The following is a 23,006-nucleotide window of genomic DNA, read 5'->3' on the forward strand; positions in this document are numbered from 1 at the left end:
CCACAGCTTGGGGAGGTGGATTAGCTATAGTGAGAGAAAAAACCCTTCCATCACTGTAGGTAACATCTAACCCATGATGCTACAGCAGCATAACGACAATGCTGTAGTTGTGCTGCTGTAGTGCCCATAGTGTAGATATGACCTTAGCCTTTTTGTGCCTTAGTTCCCCATCTGTAAAATGGGAGTCATAGCACTTCCTTATCTTACCTTATCTTCCTTACCCTACCTTACACAGGTGATAGCTATTATAGATATCTACATAAATAGAAAATCGCATGATGCAGGGTAACAAATTAATAGGAAAATGACATTGACCTACAAATCTTTGGATTATAATGATTTTCCCTTCTAGTCCCCAGTAGTGGGTGAGTGTGGAGTGAGCAAGATGTGTGATGGCATAAAAAGGTGGGAAGGAGAGAGACAGGGATCCTCATAGAGCATACTGTGCAGCATGGAGTGGAACTCAGTCTCTACTTTGCCCTTGGTAGAATGGCATGTCCAGTAGGAGTGATGCCAATGATTTACTGCCACAGGCTACTCGGAGCAGAATGATCTTTGCGGATATCTTTGCAGAGCAGAATGATGGAGTAATAGGGAAGTTTAAAATTTGGAGTCAGATAATCTCTGTTTTGGGGAGGAGGTGGAAGCAGGCAGGCTTTGGGGGAGGAAATCTTCAGTGGTCCTCTTGTGGGATTCTCCCCTCACTTTGTTCCATTTTAGGAGTGGTTGCCCACCCCTGCCTCATCAGAAAGATTGCAGAGACTGGCCCCACACATCATTAATTTCAGGAGAGTTGCAGGCACACAATGCCTTCCATCTGGAGGCTCCATGCATCCTCACAGTCTAGTCCAGAGGTCATCAAACTGTGGGGTGTGTCCCCCTAGCGAGACACAGAGGAACGTTCAGGGGATGTGGTGGTGCTCAGTCCAGCCTCCATAGGGGGTGGAAAGGGAGTGCCACCCATCCCCGCTCCACCCTCAGCTCCACTCCTGGCCCTGGCTGGAGCCCTGGCTCCACCCCCAGACTCGGTCCCCGTCTGGGGCTCTGCTCCTAGTCCCACCTCCAGCCTTGCTCCCAGCCCCATCTGCAGCCCCAGCCATGGATGCCTTACCTAGCGCTGCATCCCCACTCCAGGCCCCAGCTTGGGGGGAGGGGCAGGCATGGACACAGGTAAGAGGGGGCGAGACCCTAAAAAGCTTGAGGACCACTGGTGACCACTCCCTGGCCGCATAGTTCCAATGGAGTTCCTCTGCTAGGGATTCACTCTTGGCTGTGGTGCCCCAAGTAGAGGGGAGGGAACAGCATGCTACCTGAATACTTATCTTTTCTGGTTTGATGTGAGAGGCCAGAATGGAAGCTCACCTGGCCTGCCCAGTGTCTGCCTCCTTTCTGCAAAGAGGTCTGGTAAAAGGGAAGGAAGAGAATTGTTGTAGAAGTGATTGAACGAACCCCTTTAGGTTCCCCACTATCAAATGGCATCTAGGGGGATGATCTGGGCCTCTTTGCTGATATCACTGAGAGAATGGTAGAATTTTGCATGGAGGGTGAGGGTGCAGAGCATGACTTGGAATGTGGCAGCTCCCCCCAACTCTGGTTCTGGCTATGGTTGCCAGGCGTCCGGTTTGATAAGAGTGTCTTATGAAGGTCTTAAACTTGGCAAAATCATGATTAGAAGATAAGGTTAGTTTTCTTACTTGTACAACATACTGTCATACTACAGATGGGTCTCTCTTTAAAAAAAGAAAGCAGTTAGTTTTGTAGTGTATTCCCCCATTTGTGGCTCAGTGGTTGCTATTAAAATAAAAATGTTGGTTCTGGTATTGTCCCAACATCTGCCCACAAACTAATCTTTATGTACTTACGACTTCAAAATGAGATGTCACTTACAATAGCTTGTACAGTTCTACATATATGGCAATCCTTCTCCTTTTTGATATGGTTTGATAAGCATTGAAATAGTTAGCAAATTGTCAAGATTAAGGTTTACAGTTAACATGGTGTTGAGGTGAATGAGGCAGTTAGCAATTCTTAGAGCTGTTGTTTGAAGTACACATCACAGATTTGGTTTCCACTTGGTTCACATTTGAAAGTTTATCTTTGCAATCTTAATGGCTAAAGAACTTATTTTTTATGAAACCTTAGATTCTGGTAGCTTCCAGGAAAAAAGCTGAAGGCACCAGTCATCCTAATACAGCAGTTGAGTTTCTTTGTAAGCAGATAATGTAGCAGTGGTGTTTCTAGTATAAGGAATATCTATGAGGTACCACTAAAGCCATGGTTATTTACAAAGATAAAGTTTCAAATAGCAACTTCTGTATAGGTGTCAGAGTCATTTAGTCTTCTTGTTCTGTCTCAGTTAACTTCTCTCCTTTATCTCCCACCCCCACCCCAGAAAAACAAACAAATTCCACACTTTTCTGTCCAGAAAGGTATTCCTCATGGCATGTATTAATTTATAGCTCAAATAATTGATAGATTTTCCTTTTAGAGAAATATGCAAATTGTTTTGGATGGTAATAGTTTATGAAATACTTTACAAATTCTTTCCCATGATGTCTTTTTCTTAGGGTATGTACATTAAATCAACATATGATGGTCTCCATGTAATTACTGGAACAACAGAAAATGTAAGTATTGTTAATACTGTACATTCAGGCCTGGAAGCTTTTTTGACCTTACATTTGGTTAATGCCTTCCCTTCGCTGCAGACTGTATTTTGCTTGAAAAACTCTGCTAGTTGGCTGTGAGGGATCAATGGCAAGTTGGAGGGCAAAAATGAGATTGCTTTTGTTTATTAATCCAGGACAGTCAGCTTTACTTCATTCTTGCAAGGTATTTAAAATGCATCCCTTGATCAAATTAGGAGACAGCTGACTTGCTGGAGTTTTCTTGGACTGTGTGTAAAAAATAAACATTTTTAATATGTACTGACTGATATGCTGGAGTTTGCTGTGGCACAAGAAAAGTATAGTTTTTATATCATCCAACTTCATTTGATTTTGTAATGGAAGTAAAAGCATGGAAATAAGGGCATCCTTTGAAGTTAACGTTAAAAATGTTGTACACTTCTGCATAGACTTCTGAGTAATACTTGAGGTAGGGAAGTGTAGTTGAAACCATATCGATTCTAGGATATTAGAGGGACAAGGTGGGTGAGGTAATATCTTTGATTGGACCAACTTCTGTTGGTGAGAGAGACAGGCTTAGGAGCCCCACAGATCTTGAAGCAGAGCTCTATGTGGCTCAAAAGCTGGTCTCACTCTCCAACAGAAGTTGGTCCAATCAAAGATATTACCTCACCCACCTTCTCTCTCTATAGTAGGGATCACTTAGATGTGAGCTTACTCATTGAAGGACAGCAAAGGGAACGCTAAGCAAAACACAACTGTGTACTTTTCAGCTGCCTTATAGTTTGCTTTCCCCGTCTCCTCCACCCCCTTCGTACAGAATTGGATGCCCATTAGGAAGTTGGCAAGCTGATGGGGTTTTTTTAGGGCTTTAATCCATAACAATAGATACAGAGCAGGCCTCTAACACAAGACTGCAGCTTTCAGGACTGTTTAGTTAATTTCTCTTGAAAACTTTGATGACCTCATACTTAAACAAACTTAGAAATACTTGTTCTACTCTGCTACTATATCATTTCCTGACAAACATGAAGCGTCTCAAATACTGAATACATTTACATCTGATTTTTGCACTGGGACTCTGGAAATATCTCATGCCAGATAGAATAGGAATGTGTGTGGGGAAGGGGCAGGTCCTCCATAGGACCTGCAGCCTGCAAGCTTTCCTTGGCCCTTTGACCATTTCTTCTTTCTCTTGCTGCAGACAATGTTGTTGGGCTGTATTCTATAATATGTCTGTGGTAGGACCTCTGTGAACACCAGCCTTCCTGGAAGGAGGAGCAACATAAGCCATTAAGGAACTTGAAGACTCAGTCAGGGTTCTTACAAATCATACCCACAGGTGGAATTAATTACAATTCTGTGTTGGTGCAGGAGGGTTGTGACATTTCTGGGAGACATAAGCAAAAATGAGAGAAGAGTTTTGATATTTGAATTTCCCTTAAACTTAAAAAACTAAGATATGCAACCAACTCAGTCTACAAATTACTGGGTTGTTTTATTTCACAGAGGTGAAGATAATGAATTCCCTAAGAATCTTGAGATTTCATTCCAGCTTTCCTCCCTGATGCATCGATATAATTCTATAGTAGCAGAGTCCTGTCAGGAGGAAGCAAACACAATTTTTTTTAAAATTTGGTCTTGATCAAGTTTCATGCATTGAAGCCCTGGAAGTGTTAAGAAAGCTTCAGCCTACCTGTTGGTTATGGACTTACTACTACTAATAGCTAATGAAGTTTTAATGGAGAGTAAGCTGTTAGCATCTTTCAAACATGTGGTTGTTAGGACCATCCATAATATGGAAAAGACAGGCATCAGACTGGTGTACAAGAGGAAGCATCTACAAATTCTGGAAGGATTGGTGCCTATCATTACTAGGAAGCTGTTATCTACCATTTTTCCATTGATAGTTTTCAATCTGGGATACTGCTGGATTTCTAAATGGCAGTGGCAGTGAAAAAAATCTCTTTACATCTACATATGCCCAAATGTTCATGATCTTTTTTTTTTCTGATATGGAGCATTTCATAGCTATTGTAACCGCCAGTTAGGATTTATGCAATACTCTTTCCATGAAGCTACCCTAGAAGACCACCGAGAAGCTGTTTCCTGTGCAAAATACAGCTACCCATATACTTAGTATTGCAAAGCATGCATTGCATATTACATTTGTTATCCTTAACCCTGCAATCACCTGCTAGGTGCGATTCAAGGCTTTGATGTCCATCTATACAGCGCCCTGTGATTTGGATCTTGGCAACATTAGAAGCCATTTCTCTCACAATATACCATTTTAGCAGTTAAAATTAGTTGGGCATTTCTTCTATAAATCTTTAGATTAGCACTCGGAGAGAATGGAGTCAAATTCTCCATGAAGGTTCTCTGTACTGTGTTTTCTGTGGTGCTCCTGCAGAGCTAGAATGTGTTAACCTCATGGTTCAAGGTTTATCTCTTTACTCAGACTTTAGCTTGAGAGTAATGATTATGTGGGATACACTGAGGCAGGGTGATGGGTCAGGCATGAGTGTATGGCATGGAGAGGTGGGGCGGGAGTTTGTATATGGTGCAAAGAGACTGGTGAGTACATTTTTACAATTCATAATATAAATATATAAGAAAAATGAGAGACTTGATTCATTAGTTGAAAGCAAACCTGAACTGATCATTGTTTACAAAATTAAATGTTTAATTCTCTGATAAGTATCCTGGTAAGAGATTCAAAAGGAAATATTTTCAAACTGGTGTCATGTTGTGACATGTATCAGTCCAAACACTAGTGCTTCAAGAGTGAGATCTTTGCTTTTTTTATTCTAATAATCACCATATGAAGTTCTTAGGAAGTAGTTATTTATAAAGTTTCCCCTCTGCTTGCACTAAACTAAATTGTAAACGGAAATATTCATCAGTGCAGGTGTCTGTATTAATTCCTAATTGAAAAATCAGCCAATCACAAAATCAACAACCCTCTAATAAGAAGAATGAAATTATCTCTAGTACTGAGAGAGTTTAGTGAGTAGCCAGAACTTCAGTTTTGCATGTTATATGCAAAATGGCACCTTCAGTTGCACAACACTATATGGGAAAGTCTATGATTCAGTGAATGGCCCTCTTCCCTACGACCGCTTCTTGCAACACATATATTTTTCTTGGACATCTCCTGTCCGAATGCTGACTTAGCTTATTATGATGAAATCTGCATGATCACAGCAGAAGGGGACAATGTGACTACAAGAGGCAAACGTTTTGACAGACAAAATGGTTCAGTTATAGTGTTATGATTAAACTGAATTCTGGACTTTGGGAATATTACATTTAGATCATTTATCTTTTAGTAAAGCCACAAAATGATAAAAGTGAGCGTGTCTAATTCTAGTTGCTCAATATAAATGTAGCAACTTTTTGGAGTTCCTGGGGGATAGATCCTGACACTTGCATACTGTGGCAGGGGAAGTTCTGTATCTGTTCAGAGCCCAGTTGAAGTTGGTAGGGCTCTATCTACATGCTGTCAGCTGCAGACGGGAAGGGAAAAGACGAAGAAGTTTTGCTTTATAGAAAGCTTAGTGTAATTGTTTTGCACCAAGAGTAATTAGTCTATTGCAAATATTAAAGAGACAAGATGGGTGAGGTAGTATCTTTTATCTGACCAACATCCATTGGTGAAAGAGGCATACTTTTGGGCTCCACAGAGCTCTTCTAAAACAACAACGTAAATATTAAAGGTAGAAATATGAGAGAGTTTTTTAAATGAGGCTGTTATTTAGAGAAGCAAAACTACCTCTACTAATTCATCTTTGAAGGTATGGATTTTTACAGGATCCCTGTTCTAGTTACATCTCTAGCAACTGATAATAGTTTAGAAATATAAATTTACAATTTATCTGTCTTATCTACATGGCCTGGATACTGATTGTATCTGCATGCAAAAAATATTGATTTTTCTGAAGTTCACTTGAAGTATTTGTTTTAATTAGATGAGAGCATGAAAGACATAATGTTGCAAAGTATGTTTATGAAGTTGTTGTCCGTCAGAGCTCTGGCATGCTGAGCATTAGCAGAAGGCGGACCTCTATTTACAGTTATTAGATAGCTTAAAACGACTGGTCACTTAGTAGTATTAAAAAGGCATCCTTAGAAACTGGTTAACCTTTGATAATATAAACATTACTGCCTTTTTTAACATTTGACTATCTTGCATACAATTATATAGAATATTGTCTCAAACAACTATGAATGACTTAATTAAAAATCTTTTTTTATTGATTTACTTCATTGGAGAATGTAATTATGAATCTAACCTGACTTACATAGCTTAGCAATCATACTGCTGAAAGAAGGATGGTGACCAGTAAGAACTGTCTTCTTTATCATCTCTTTTATTTTAAATTCAGTCACCTGCAGATCGGTGCAAGAAAATCCATGCTGGAGATGAAGTGATTCAAGTTAACCACCAAACTGTGGTATGTATAAATATGTTCTGTGTCAATTGGAGATAGAGGTGCACTGGCATATCAGCATGTATACAGAAGAAATATGTAGAAATGTTTTATATTTTGCTAAACTATTAGTGGGTTTTACATCCAAGTTGTTGTTTTTTTTTATTCCCTGCCCTCTCCAACTTCCAAGTGCACTTACTTAGTTTGTAACAGAATCACATAATTTCTGGGAGAGGAAAAAATGCGGTGTTCGTGCTCATCCTTTATCATCTGAATAAGGAAGTATTATGTCACACAACACACAGTCAACCTGTGGAACTTTTTGCCGGAGGTTGTTGTAAAGGCCAAGACTATAACGGGGTTCAAAAAAGAACTAGATACATTCATGGAGGATAGGTCCATCAATGGCTATTAGTCAGGATGGGCAGGGATGGTGTCCCTAGTCTCTGTTTGCCAGAAACTGGGAATGGGTGACAGGGGATGGATCCCTTGATGATTATCTATTCTGTTCATTCCCTCTGGCCAATGCCAGGTGCCCCACTGTCAGAAGACAGGACACTGGGCTAGATGGACCATTGGTCTGATCCAGTATGGTCATTCTTCTGTTCTTATGAATATTATGGAAGATGCTGAATTATCTTAGATAGCTGAGGTTCTGCATAGGGAATTTTCATTTTGACTAGGCATTATCAATGGACATAGCTCTGTTCTGGGTAACAGAAGTTTTGGATAGGAGAGATTCAGGTAATTTGAATGGTACTATAGTTGCAGGCTAAAGATTGACATTACTTGCTAGGAACTGGAAAGCTTCTTTAATTTAAAATTTAATAGATTTCACCCAGCCCATGTCTGTGTGCCAGAAAAAAAAAAGTGCATATATAGTTACAATTCTGACTTAATCTAATCATTGTTGATACACATAATTTCAATTTTTCAAAATTGTAAAATTAGGAATAAAACAACCATTAGGTATACCCAATAATTCCCTGTTATGACTACCAAAACTGAAAGGCTGTATATTAGTTTCTGTTCATCTTATTTAGGACTATTAAACTACTGCAGGGGTTGGCAACTTCTGGCATGCGGCTTGCCAGGCCGGGCCAGTTTGTTTACCTGCCATGTCAGCAGGTTCAGCGGACCGTGGCTCCCACTGGCTGCAGTTCACAGTCCCAGGCCAATGGGGGCGGTGGAAAGTTGCGCAGGCAAGGGAGGGGCTGGCTGTGGCTTCCCGCCACCTCCATTGGCCTGGGATGGTGAACCACAGCCAGTGGTTACCCTAGCGAGCCGCATGCCAGAGGTTTCCGACCCTTGAACTACTGCAATCTAAAGAAAAATCTGTTTTTCTAAGTGGTTTTATGATAAACATCTTCTTGTATAATTGTAATTTTAAACGGTACACCATGTTTTCCCATGTATAGGGTATCCGTCTTTCATTAAGAGTAGTGAAAATAATATATTTTAATGAAAAAGTATTCTTGCAAATAATTTAACTGACCAAAAAAGTTTCTAAAATTTTTAGTATGGCAATGGTTTGTTAAAAAATATGTTTCTTAGTTCCTTGTAGGGTCCCATTTATGGCTTTGGGAACTGATGAAATTGTACAGTACGTCAGCTCCTCTGCACAATTCATTATAGTATTTCATTATGCCCTCTAGCTAAATTTGATATAAAATATACTGTACGTATATGACAGTTAACTAATGAGGTGCTACCTTTTGTGCTGGGGAAATTAAATTAATAAACCTAACCAGAAACGGGCAAGGTGGAGTTTTTTCATTGTTGTTTTAGATCTGTGGAATGACCGTTTCAATTTGTACTATTAATTTCAACTATATAAAATGCTAAAGCAAGGTGCCATTATACATACACATACATTGTGAGTCTTTTCTTTATTTTTGCCAACTACAGGAAGCCAAAAAAACCCTTCAATCTTTAAGAGCTTTTCATATCAAAACTATATTAAAATCAATCAAAAAATATAGAAGTCCTAAGAAACACATCAACAAGCACTCAGTCTCTAGACTGGAATGAATGTTCTTCCTATTAATTTCAATGGAAGTTGTCACTAAATCACTTAATCAGCTCTAAAAATTTCAACCATCTGATTTGCATGCCACATCTGTACTCCCTTTACTTTGTGATGAGGGCAGATTTTTACTTGTAAATAATATGACAGAAATCTTGAGATGATCTTTTGGTATCTAAGACTCATAGTTCCACTTCAAATTCAATATCTGAAAGTTCATTCCCTCCTTCCCCACCCCGAGCAATAAACTAGGTGCCACAAATGTGACTTTTGAGGTATATAATTAATTCCTTTGCAATTTTTATAATAGGAAATTGTTGAAGTAAAAATAATTTACAATTTTATTTTGTATGATATAACATACAGTATAGAGTATATGTATTGGAATAGAATAGTACATTTATTCAAAATCTAGTTTCTGGAATATAAAACACAAACTTTTATTGCCTCTACAATGTGTTCTGAAGCAATTGTCATCTTTGGTTTTGTAGCCAAATGGCTTTTACATATTTTCAGCATTCCAAAATAAGTACCGCAAAAAGAACAGGAGTACTTGTAGCACCTTGAGTAGGAATCATAGATTTTTAAGGTTGGAAGGGACCTCAAGAGATCATCTAGTCCAAACCCCTGCTCAAAGCATAACCAATCCCCAAATGGCCCCCTCAAGAACTGAACTCACAATCCTGGGTTTAGCAGACCAATGCACAAACCACTGAGCTATCCCTCCCCTTAGAGACTAACAAATAAGTACTGTATATAGTCTTACTGTACAGTACAACTAAGTACTGTATATCCCTCCCCTTACAGTACAAATAAGTACTGATATACAGTACAACTGAGTACTGTATATCCCTCCCCTTAGAGACTAACAAATAAGTACTGTATATAGTCAAATTCATAAGCCGAATATTTTTAGTAAAAAATAAAAGCACCAGAGAAGGGGGTCGGCTTATGAACGGATATAGAGAGGGAGAGGTGGGACACAGCCCTTCCCCCCAAACAGAGGGAGCAAGGAGTGGCAGCACAGCCAGCAGAGACAGAAGGGAAGAGGCGGGGCCAGAGTCTCTCTGCTTCTGGCCACGCTGCTCTCCCCCCAGCCTCAGAAGCAGCTGCAGCTCTGGGGCTGGCAGGCTGCAGCCGTGCCGCTCGGCCCCGCCCCCCAGAGCAGGCTGTGGCTGCACCACCAGAGCACGCTGCGGCTGTGCCGCCCAGCCCAGCGTGCTGTAACATGCTGCGGCCGTGCGCCCGGTCTGGCCCGCCGGAGCAGGTTGTGGCCATGCTGCCCAGGCTGCTGGAGCAGCTCCAGCCAGGTCAGAGAGATCCTCTCCTGGCCCTCTGCAGATAAGGTGGAAAAGGATGGAATGGGAAAGTGTGGAGGTCCCGGGCTAGGGTGGGTTATGTGGGGGGTTACTCCCTTGACTTCCAGCTTCTCCCCCCAAAAAAATTTCCCCACCAGTTGCTCTCCTGGCCTGTCAGGGTAAGCAGCTGGCATGCCAGGACACTTTGTTTACTTAGGTTTTCCTCCATGTCTGCAGACACTCAAGGTAAACAAACCATCTCGACCCACCAGTAGCTTGTCCTGATGGCCTGGGAGCCAAAGTTTGCTGACCCCTGAATTATAGGATCGGCTTATGAACGGGTTATAAAAATTTTCCATTTTTACTTATCCATCTTGGTGAGGTTGACTTATAAACGAACCAATTTATGATCGAGTATATATGGTAGTGCTTCTCCTCAGTGACAAATGAGCACTTTTGCTGGATACTGAAATGCAGCTTCTACATTGTCTTCCTTACAAGAAAAACGGGGCCCTCCACTTGACTGGGATTTGTAGACCCACAAGATTTGGAGTGTTCAAAATATGTAAAGCCCATTTGGCTGCAACGCTGAAAGTGACAATTGCTTCAGATGATATTGTGGAGGCAAAAAAAAGTCTGTGTCTTATCTCCTACAAACTAGATTTTGAATAAATGCAAATTTTAAAAATATTTATTTGTAGCATCACTGTACCCAGGTTCTTTTCTATTACATATTTTCTCTTTCTGTTTCTGAGAGAAAGAGAGAGAAGATAATTGGTGCAGTGATTATATAGATGTGTTTTATTTATTTATTTATTGTGGTCTCGCTACACCCAGGATTTTTTCTTTATTTTGAGGATTAGAAACTTACAATATGGTAAGCATCTACCATCCTGTCAGTGGTATCCAGTACTCCAGTTCACCTCAAAATATATTCTATTTTGTGTCCCTGGCCATGATCAGATCACTGTGCTAATTACTGAACAGTCTGATTCGTGTCCTGAAGAACTTGCAGTATAGCTGTGGCGAGCCATTTTTCTCTGAAAACAGATAAATAGATCAATTATATTTTCAGCTTTTCCCTCATTTCGAGGCTCTGGTATCTGTGGATCCTACACACTGGATTTTCTAGTCTTTCTGTTTTTTTAAGCATCTGTTTGTTCTCACTTATTATATTATTAGACAATGAGACTAGTGGTTCTGTTTTTCAGCTTGCTTCTGTAGATCATCTCTTACGTATCCATTTATGAATCCTGAGCCCCTTTCAAACCCCTCTGTAAGGTTAAAATATTTATTACCAAGTCATTGGAGATTTATAATAGAACTATAGACAAATATTATTAACCTATAATTGTAATTACTTTGGTACCTTGCATGTGGGAAACCTAAACATAATTTTACTTAAAAGATTCCTTTTAACTTTAGCATAAACTGAAAAATTGAGCAAAATGTTGAATACTTTTTGCTTCTGTTTTTAAAATCAATACTATATTTTCAGTGCTAATTTTCCTGCTTCAATATGAGAATGAATATAAATTAAGGAAAAGAAAATGTTAATTTATAACTCTGCATAATGAACAAGATTTTCAGCTAACTCCTGACACAAAATCAGTATTTTAATCTTGAAAAAGCTTCTTCTTTGCAAATGTCTGCTGATTTTAAAATAAACAGCATAACAAACTGGCAAAGCAAGATAAATGACTTATTCATGCTTATTTTCATGATACATGTTCCAATTAACGTGTTCTTATGCTGAATGTCAAACCATTCTTTATTGGCATCCTCTGTACAAGTGCTGGTACTTAATGCATATGGTTATTGAAATTGGCACTGGAATCAGAGAGTCTCAAGTGAGAGTCATGATTCTTTATGCTATATTACTATAAAACTTACATAATACAACACAAGCCATTTTTTTCTGGCATAACCACTGGAATTTAAATATTCTTATTAATGTTAAAAATGAAGTTTAAATTAGTTTAGCAAATATGTTAATTTGCAATTCAGAAAAGCTTCCTTGTTTATTGTAGTTTATGGAAATTAAATACGTACAGAGTTCCATCAATGCGATATTTTGCCTTACTATTGCAAGCTGGGATCACTGAAGTATTCTAAGGTTTAAATGCTCATCTCTTTCATTGAAATTCAGTGGATTTTGGGCTCCTCACTCGCTTAGATTTCCTTGAAAATTCCACCGTTAATCTCCATAAAATGCCTTATTTATGTACAAATATTTTAAAAAACAAGGTATTTATAAGGTACCAGTACTCAAATAACTTCATATTTATTATTCACGCGTGTTCCAAGACAACCCTTCTTACACCGCCTTGATGAGCCAAAAAGTCTTGGGAGAAAGGTTGTTGATATCTATCAGAAGAGCTATTATTGTACACAGTTAACTCTAGAATTTTGGATATGTCTGTAGTAAAACTATATTTTAGGTTTGTAAGGGAGAAACCACAAGAGTATGTACTCACAGTGTAGGATAGGTGAGTAGCTGATGATTGTTAATCAATCTCCTGTGAAGTGGAAGTATTTTCTATAATTTAGAAATGTCTTTGGCATATTATATGCAATTCTGATAAAAGGTTGAACTGGTGTGTAACAGTAGATGTCTATATTTTATGTATTTTTGTTAGCTAAAACTCATCAGAAAATATGTACTAGCATTTCTGACTGTGTCTACCAATGGATGTCAAAAGCTAGGGCAAATTTAACTAATTAATGGATATTAGAGAGGCAGAGTGGATGAGGTAATATCTTTTATTGAGCCAACTTCTGTTGGTGAGAAGACACTAACTTTTCAGCCACACAGAGCTCTTCTTCAGGTCTGGGAACGGAGCTCCCAGCCTCACAGCAAAATGCAAGGTGGAACAGATTGTTTAGCCTAAGTAGTTAACACGTATTTTAAGGAATCATTCAAGGTAGAATGGCCTGTTAACACCTTTGCAATCATAGGACAAAAAGAGGAGATTAGTGGGTAACAGATTATGGTAATAAGTCATAATTCCAGTGTCTCTGGGTATGGCTACATTTGGAATTTTAAAGCGCTGCCACGGCAGCGCTTTGAATTGTGAGTGTAGTCAGAGCGGCAGCGCTGGGAGAGAGCTCTCCCAGCGCTGCATGTAAACAACATCCCTTACGGGTGTAGCGTGCAGCGCTGAGAGCCGCGCTCCCAGCGCTGCTGCCCTGATTACACTGACGCTTTACAGCGCTGTATCTTGCAGTGCTCAGGGGGGTGTTTTTTCACACCCCAGTTGCAGCGCTGTAAAGTGTGAGTGTAGCCAAGCCCTCTGTTCAGTCCATGATTTTTGGTGTCTAGCAGAGTAATGGATTTAAGCATCCAGACTTGTCTTTTGAAAGTATTGTGCAGATTTTCTTTGAGGATGAGGACTGAGGACTGATTGTTTTGTGAAAAGCATTCACCCACAAGTGATAGTGTTTTTGTCTTTCATTGTTTTCCTATGTGAGAGATTGTATGGTTTACCTACATAATTGTTGTTGGGGCATTTAGTGCACTGGATAAGGTATTCCACGTTGTTGTGGTAGGCATGTGTAGGGTCCATGAATCTTGAAAGGTATGTTGTGGGGGATATTGTTCATTGTAGCAGTGAAGATATGTCTTCACTGTTGTTGTGGCAGGGTCTGTTGCTGCTTTGAAATGGTTTGTCCTGGTCTGTGAGGATCTTTCTTCAGATGTTGAGCATGGACAGGTCGGAGATTGTTTGAAGGCCAGAAGTGGGGCTTTAGGAAAGTTTTCTTTCAGACTGGGATCCCCACTGAGTATGTCTGGTAGTTGTTTGATGATACCCCTCTGGGTTCCAGTGTGGAATGGTAGGTGACAACTAGGGATTTGCAGTCAGAAGGGGTTTTATTTCTGTATTGAAGCAGGTTCTCTTGGGCTATTTGGAGTGGCCTCTTCCATGATGTAATCTACTTCTCTAGAAGAGTGTCCTTGTTTGAGGAAAGTAGTTTAAAGTGTGTTAAAGTGTGTATCCCGGACTTCCTCCTTAGAGCATATTCTGTGGTATCAGAGTGCCTGGCTGTAGATAAGATTTCTTGTTGTGTTTGGGGTGGTTACTGGGTCTAGGAAGGTAGGTGGCTGTGGTGTTCCATTGTTGAAGCTGATTGTGGTGTCCAGGAAGTTGATGCTGGTGTGGATATGTTCTAAAGAGAGTTTGATGGATGGGTGATGATTTCTGAAGTTGTGGTGGGAATCTATGAGGGAGTTTAAGTTGTCTGTCCAGAAAATGAAAATATCATTGATGTATCTCAGGTATATCACTGGTGGACGGTCTTATGTAGTGGCTAATAATTCCTATGTACTTACTACACACAGTTACAGTTTAAACTTTAACTTTGAGCGAGGTGGTACATAGATGATAATAATGCCTAACTCTGTCAGAGCATGTTAGCCAATCTAGTATGAGAAAATACTTTTGATCACATTGGCCAAGTCAACAGGTTTTGGGCTGTAGAAGTTGCTTCATGTCTTCATACAGAAAACTGACATATTCTTAATAATAAATCCCTCGTGGCTTAGAAGGTTTAATCAAAGTGTAAACTATCCTATATTTTCATGCAACATAAAACATTTAATCATTTTTGGCTTTGGAGATAGGTATATAGTGAGTTTCTAATACCTGCCCAGCTATCCCCTCATAAAATTAAAATTTAATTATTTTATTAAAATGAAATTAGTATTAAGCTAAGTTCAGTGCACATTAAAGTTTGGCTTCTACTTGTTAAAGAGCTGTTCTGAGGAGTAATCCCAGTTTTCCTGTAATTTTAACATATCCTGTTTCCTGTAATTTTAACATATCCTGTTTGAAAAAGAGCCTTTCTCAGAAGCTGACAGTACGATTTGGGCATTGAGAACAAAGCCACTCACTTATCTGAAATGAAGATATTTTAATAATTTTTTTCATTTTTTTGCAGATGGAACAAATATGATGCACAACTGTTTTAAAAATTCTTGTTAGAGTAAAAATATAGTGCTTACAGTATGAGCAGAGAAGTGCCAAATTGTGTTAAGAAAATAATAATAATTACCTCACAGACATTTGTATTGTGGTATGTTTTGTGACATGTAATGCGCTTTCATTTTCCCAGACCTTCTCAATGCTTACGAAGTTAAATTTTTGAAGTTGAGTTAAGTTTAAGTTGTTTGGACCTACTATAAGCTTCCAAGATCCTACCCAGTAGAACCCAGCATCTATTGTTGTTCCGCCCTGATGGATTATGTTTGCATATTCTGTTCTAGTTCATCCATATCTATGTGTTGTATGAGCTAAAAGGACATCAGTTGTTTAGTTTGAGTTTCCATTTATTTGTTTGTTCTCCATTACCAGTTATAGAGTGGTCTTCTGATGTTTTTGTTCATTTCTCCTGTGGAAAACTTTAGTTTCTTTTACATTTTTTTTTAAAGCAGCTGTTGCAGTTCAACTAAACAACTAACAAAATCATCCAAAGCAGAGGACTTTATCTACCCAGACATCTGTTGGGAAAATAACACAGCAGGGCACAGATTATCCAACAAGTTCTTGGAAAGTATTGGAGACAATTTTTTTTTAGATGTTGGAGAAAGCTACTAGGTGTAGAGGCTGTTCTAAATTAGATTTTGACAAATAGGGAGGAACTGGTTGAGAATTTGAAAGTGGAAGGCAGTGTGGGTGAAAGTGATCATGAAATGATATAGTTCATGATTCTAAGGAATGGCAGTGGGGGAAACAACACAATAAAGATAATGGATTTTAAGAAGGCAGACTTTAGCAAACTCAGGGAGTTGGTAGGCAAGGTCCCATGGGAAGCAATCTATGGGGAAAAACAGTTCAAGAGAGTTGACAATTTTTCAAGGAGACATTATTAAGGGCACAAAAACAAACTCTCTCACTGCATAGGAAAGATAGGAAGTATGGCAAGAGACCACCCTGGCTTAACCAAGGGATCTTCAATGATCTGAAACTGAAAAAAAGAGTCCTACAAAAATTGGAAACTAGATCAGTTTACAAAGGATGAATATAAACAGTGCAAGCACGTAGAGATAAAATTAGAAAGGCCAAGGCACAAAACGAGATTAATCTAGCTAGAGACATAAAGAGTACAAGAAAACATTCTACAAATGCAATAGAAGCAAGGAGAAGACCAAGCACTGGGTAAGCCCATTAGTCAACGAGAGGCAGGAGGAAACAATAACAGAAAATGTGGAAATGGCAGAAGTGCTAAATGATTTTTAGTTTAATAGCATATCTATATGTAACATGGTGAACACCAGTGAAAATAAGGAAAGAACAAGTTAAAAATTACTTAAACAAGTTACATGTCTTCAAGTCAACAGGGCCTGATGAAATACATCCTAGAATACTCAAGAAGCTGACTGAGGAGATATCTGAGCCATTAGTGATTATCTTTGAAAAATCATGGAAGATGGGAGAGATTCCAGAGGACTGGAAAAGGGCAAATATAGTGCCCATCTATGAAAAGGGGAAAAGGACAACTGGAGGTATTACAGACAAGTCAGGTTAACTTCAGTAACCAGAAACATAATGGAGCAAATAATTAAGCAATCAGTTAGCAGACATGGAGAAGGTAATAAGGTGATAAGTAACAGTCAGCATAGATTTCTCAAGAACAAATCATGTCAAACCAACCTAACAGATTTCTTTGCCAGAAGCAGTAGATGTAGTATATCTTGACTTTAGTAAGGCTTTTGATACTATCTCGCATGACCTTCTCATAAACAAACTAGGGAATTACAACCTAAATTGAGCTACTATAATGTGGGTGTGTAACTAGTTGGAAAACCATTTCCAGAGAGTAGTTATCAGTGTTTCATAATCAAGCTGGAAGGGCATATCAAGTGATTTCCTGCAGAGATGGTCCTGGGTCCAGTTCTTCAATATCTTCATCAGTGATTTAGATAATGGCATAGAGAGTACACTTATAAAAAGTTTGCCAACGATACCAAACTAGCAGGGATTACAAGTGCTTTGGAGGATAGGATTAAAATTCAAAATGATCTGGATGAAATTCAATAAGAACAAATGCTAAGTACTCCACTTAGGAAGGAGTATTGCTGAAAGAGAACTGAGGGTCATAGTGGATTACAACCTAAATATGAGTCAACAGTATAACACTATTGTGTTTTAAAAAAAAAAAAAAGCAAATATCATACTGGGATGTGTTATCATGAGTATTGTAAGCAAGACACGAGAATTAATTCTTTCACCTACTCCGTGCTGATTATTCCTCCGCTGGAGTATTGTGTCCAGTTCTGGGCACCGCCTTTTAGGAAGGATGTGGACAAATTGGAGGAAGTCCAGAGAAGAGCAACAAAAATTATTAAAGGTCTAGAAAACATGACCTATGAGGAAAGATTGAACAAACGGGGTTTGTTTAGTCTGGAGAAGAGAAACCTGAGAGGGGACATAACAGGCTTGAAATACATAAAAGGTTGTTACAAAGAGGAGGGAGAAAAAATATTCTTCTTAACCTCCAAGGGTAGGACAAGAAGCAATGGGCTTAAATTGTTGCAAGGGAGGATTAGGCTGGACATTAGGAAAAACTTCATAACTGTAAGAGTAGTTAAACACTTGAATAAATTGCCTAGGGAGTTGTAGAATCTCCATCATTGGAGGTTTTTAAGAGCAAACATCTGTCAGGAATGGTCTAGATCAGCAGTTCTCAACCAGGGACCAGTGTTAGACTTGCTTGGGCCCAGGGCAGAAAGTCGAATCTCCACTGCATGCGGGGGATCTGGAGGATGGCGTGGACTGCACTCTTAGCAAATTTGCAGATGACACTACTGGAAGGAGTGGTAGATACGCTGGAGGGTAGGGATAGGATACAGAGGGACATAGACAAATTAGAGGATTGGGCCAAAAGATATCTGATGAGGCTCAACAAGGACAAGTGGAGTCCTGCACTGGGGACAGAAGAATCCCATGAACTGCTACAGACTAGGGACCGAATGGCTAGGCAGCAGTTCTGCAGAGAAGGACCTAGGGGTTATAGTGGACAAGAAGCTGGATATGAGTTGACAGTGTTCCTCTGTTGCCAAGAAGGCTAATGGCATTTGGGGCTCTTTAAGTAGGGGAATTGCCAGCAGATCGAGGGACGTGATCATTCCCCTCTGTTCGACATTGGTGAGGCCTCATCTGGAGTTCTGTGTCCAGTTTTGGGTCCCACATGACAAGAATGATGTGGAAAAATTGGAAAGAGTCCAGCAGAGGGCAACAAACATGGTTAGGGGGCTGGAGCACATGATTTATGAGGAGAGGCTGAGGGAACTGGAATTGTTTAGTCTGCAGAAGAGAAGAATCAGTGGGGATTTGATAGCTGCTTTCAACTACCTGAAAGGGGATTCCAAAGAGGATAGATCTAGACTGTTCTTAGTGGTACCAGATGACAAAACAAGGAGCAGTGGTCTCAAGTTGCAATGGGGGAGGTTTAGGTTGGATATTAGGAAAAACTTTTTCACTAGGAGGGTAGTGAAGCACTGGAATGGGTTACCTAGGGAGGTGGTGGAATCTCCTTCTTTAGAGGTTTTTAAGATCAGGCTTGACAAAGCCCTGGCTGGTATGATTTAATTGGGAACTGGCCCTGCTTTGATCAGGGAGTTGGACTAGATGACCTCCTGAGGTCCCTTTCAACCCTGATATGATATGAGTCTATGACTGAAGCCCAGGGCCCCAAGCCCCACCACCTAGGGCTGAAGCCGAAACCTGAGCAATTGCCTTCCTTGCTACCCCTTAATGCCAGTCTTGGCTTTCATATGCAAAAAAACAGTTGTTGTGGCACTGGTGGGCCGTGGAGTTTTTATAGCATGTTGGGGGGGCCTCAGAAATAAAAAGGTTGAGAATCCCTGGTCTAGATAATACTTAGTCCTCCTTAAGTGCAGGGAACTGGATAGAAGACCTCTTGAGGTCTATGATTCAAAGCCAGTTTTTCTCCTAAATGAAAGTGCTTTAGTTCAAGGCCTTTTAAGTCTGGCCTTGAGGGAAATAATTAAAAAAGAAATTTGGTCCCAGGGGGTTAGTGGAGTATTTAGAGGCTGCCTGAGAGTTCTAAGCATGAAGTCTATAGCACCTTGACTATAACATCCATCAGCCTTTGATAATGCAGATACAATTAAAAATCAGTTTGGCTAGAGTAGTACTTTTGATTTGGAAGAAATAGAAATGTTAAAGAAGCATCTTATCTTACATTTAAAAATAAAGTTTCTAGTCATTTTCCATATTAAGATAGCCTTGAGCCCATAAAATAATGCAACAAAAATCAGTACGGTTGAAAAGGAACAAAAAATGGGGATCTACTTCTTCTGTTGATCATATCCACATGCTTTTATGAAAGATGAATCAGGAGTATATCCCAAAGAAAACATCTTTCTAACCTTTCTGAAAATCTTCTGGTCAGTCCTGTGCATCATGATTTGATATTGGTGGGCAGGAATCAATTGTTTTTAGGGGTGGTTGGATATTGCAGTCAAATGCTTTTTCAGGCCTCTTCAAAAATGCTAAATGCCAAGCCCCATGTTAGTTAATGGAAATGGTTTTGCAGTTTACTTCAGAACTCTGTCCTGAGTCCCCTGTCATAGACCACTACCCACCAGGATATGGTAGATCAGGTCCAAACTTTAGCTTAGGTGATTGGATTCTGCTCTCCTAATTCCTCCTGAAGTTTCAGTAGGATACTCCAATCTTAGTTTCCTAAACTGTTACATTATATTGGTATAAGATATTAAATAGCGGTGTCCTTCTCACACACACCTTCTAAAGTATTTTGAAATTAAATTACCTCTGCATACAGTCTGTATTTCAATATGTAAATATGGCATTTGTGTTTATAAAATGAGAGCGAAACTAAGTAAGATCAGACTTGGTCAGGAACTGGACTGGAGATCTTTAGAGGAAAGAATTGAAGGAATTGCTGACTGTGATACAGTTGGAAAACCTCTTCCCCCTCAGCCAGTACATGACTGGAACCTTTGCATTGCATTGGGGCCGCTGCGCTCTCCTGGATTTCTTTTCCTTCAAATGAGCTGTAAAACAGAGATCCTGACCATGTGTAGTCATTTAATATATCCAATAGAATTTTTCATAATTATGTTTCTCATTAATCCCATTGTCCTGGCTGAATCCCAATGTGAACAACTCTATTGTGTATAATTCTGCTGTAATTTACCTTTGTAATTGCATATTTTGTTCTGACTACTGTTTTAAGTAGATTAGGGATTTTTCCCTTCCCTTCCCTTTTGAAAAAATTTTCTATAATGGTCATGACTGAGGGTGGCTGCTGTATTCTACTGAATGATGCCTACGTGTATATATATGTAAACTCATTTGGGATTTTTCTGTACAGAAGCGTCTGAATAAATGTAGAGTACTAATAATGTATGTTGCTGTACAACTGTTTAGGTTGTGCTACATTTTGAGTTCAAGTAATGGTGTTTCTATTACAAGAAGAAAAACTCTGTCCTTTATATAAATTATCCCCTGAAGGATGTGGCACGTTATATGAATTTGCACTGAGAATGCTATAAAACATCACCAAAAGCATTGGAAAAACCTTCCAGGACTGTGAAGGTGTGGGCGTTCTAATACTTATCAGGTGATGACATAATATTGTAGTTCCTAACTGTTAGATGGCTTATGCTGTAAAGGATTACAAGGTGTTGCTGTGGTACGGAGTGTGATGATCTTACCAAAATAGTAGTAATTGGGAATTCGTGTTGCTTTTTGAAATCAAAATATTGATGAATTTTTAAAAGAATTAGATATTGGTTCTCTGGAGACGATTCTCTATTACCATGTACATATAATGTCACATAAATATATAATAAAATGTTAAGGTACAATAATTGATGTATATAAGAAGTTAAGTTGTAAGATTCTTGGGGCAAAGACTGTCTCCTTGTGTTGTCTACAGAGGTGAGCAGAGTGTTGGTGCTTAACAAGTAAGAATACTGTGGTCACAATTTTGTATCTAAGGAAGAGACTGTGTACTTGGGAGGTTCCCCCCACACACACACACGCTCGCTCTATTGGGATTCGATACTTCTGAACTCCTTTATGCTTTGCATTTGTCAATCAGGCATCCAGCTGACAGTTACTACACACATTATACAATGTTGTTCGTCTTCAGTCCTGATCTACAGCCTCACTGCTATTTAACTACCATGCCTCCTGAATAAAGATCTTTAACCATATAAACTACATAGTGGTTTTGCGTGAAAGGACAAAAGTTTGAGAAAGTGGGTTAGGAGCACCAAGATAACCTGTGACCTGGGCTTAGTTTGAGTATATATCTCCAGAAAAATGTGCTACCTTGCCTTTTTAAACAAATTTAGACATATAGATTTTTCATTTGTATGTGCATACACATGTATAGATAATTTTTATGTCTACCTCTTCTCTCATGTTATGACTTAGAAGACATGGCCAGATGATGCTATGGTGCCACCAGCTGGAAGCAAGGAGGAAAACCTGAGACCCTGCCCCTGCATGATATAAATCTCTGCCAGACATAATCCCTTTAGTTTGCTTTGCCCGCTTTGGAACAATCACCCAAGTTGTTTCTTTCTCCCTTCTTCTACCTCTCTGCCTCCCCCTTTATTTCTCTATAATGAAGGGGGGAAATAGAGAAGAAAAAGAGGACAGCCCTTCCTATTCCTTATCTCCCAAAGCAACCCTACAGCAACCATGCCAGGTCCAACCCCCACCTTCTTTAGAACATTAGCTCCACCACTATGGAAAGCCACCTGCTGATGTTTCATCGGGTGCTTGTGTTAGGGATATATTTTCTCAGGGGTACTCAATAGAGTTCAGTCCAAGATTGAAACCTTCCTGGTTCCTCTCAAGCCTCTGTTAAAGATTAAGCAAAGCCTCTGTTAGAGATTAAGCAAAAGGATTCTTACAAAGGGGTTCTTCTTGGTCTGTTGTACAGACCTGAAAGATGCTTATGTACATATCTATATTCTATATGACCACTCATGCTTTCTCCGTGTCACCCACAGGAAGGATCATTACCAATTCATTACCTTTCCCGTTGGCCTGTCTTCCCTTCTCCCCTCCTCCCCCCAAGTATATGTGAAGATCCTAGTGATGCTGATCTCCAGTCTTTGTCATGAGTGGACGTTTGTCCTCTTATCCTTGTTTGAGCTCTTTCAACCTCTTGCCTTAAGGGGTTTCAGCAGAGTTACCTTTTACAGCACTCCCATTTTGGTCTGATCCTGAGCTCTCTGTTATGAAATTCTTTCATTTCCCTAGACAGACTCTTGATTCTTGTTGAGCACTCTGTTGACAGTCAGGGTCTCCTCCCTGGTTCTTGCCAGTAGTAACCTTCAGTTATTGGGATGCTAGTTAAGCCCAGATCCACAAAAGTGTTTAGGCTCCTCACTTCCATTGAAATCAGAGGAAGTTAGAGCCTAAACCCCTTTGTGGAGCTGGGCTTTAGTCCCTTGGGTGTGGCTCATTTTGGATTCTGGTAGTTCTGTGGTGGCGCTGACACCCCTGGTTCTCGTACCTGATGAGTGCCAGAAATCTAACCCCCATCCCTTTTATAAGTAGGGTCCCCTTATTGTTAAGAACTCTGAGACTCCTCTCTTCCTCCCAGATGCTTGCAG

General features: G+C 39.7%; 1 protein-coding gene across 5 annotated transcripts in view; it reads left to right on the forward strand.

The window, feature by feature from the left end:
- The window catches only part of CNKSR2 (connector enhancer of kinase suppressor of Ras 2), a 370,061-nt gene that overhangs the window by 176,439 nt on the left and 170,616 nt on the right, over positions 1-23,006 (forward strand). For 4 of the 5 annotated variants that reach the window (XM_030574665.1, XM_030574679.1, XM_030574696.1 and 1 more), the window contains exons 7-8: positions 2,568-2,627; positions 7,016-7,084. The exons of the other annotated variant lie outside the window; for it this stretch is intronic. In XM_030574665.1, coding sequence (XP_030430525.1) covers positions 2,568-2,627; positions 7,016-7,084 — 129 coding nt within the window. The remainder of the gene's footprint in view (positions 1-2,567; positions 2,628-7,015; positions 7,085-23,006) is intronic. 5 annotated transcript variants of the gene reach the window in all.

Source organism: Gopherus evgoodei, chromosome 1, assembly GCF_007399415.2.
Source record: "Gopherus evgoodei ecotype Sinaloan lineage chromosome 1, rGopEvg1_v1.p, whole genome shotgun sequence".
Lineage (NCBI taxonomy): Eukaryota > Metazoa > Chordata > Testudines > Testudinidae > Gopherus > Gopherus evgoodei.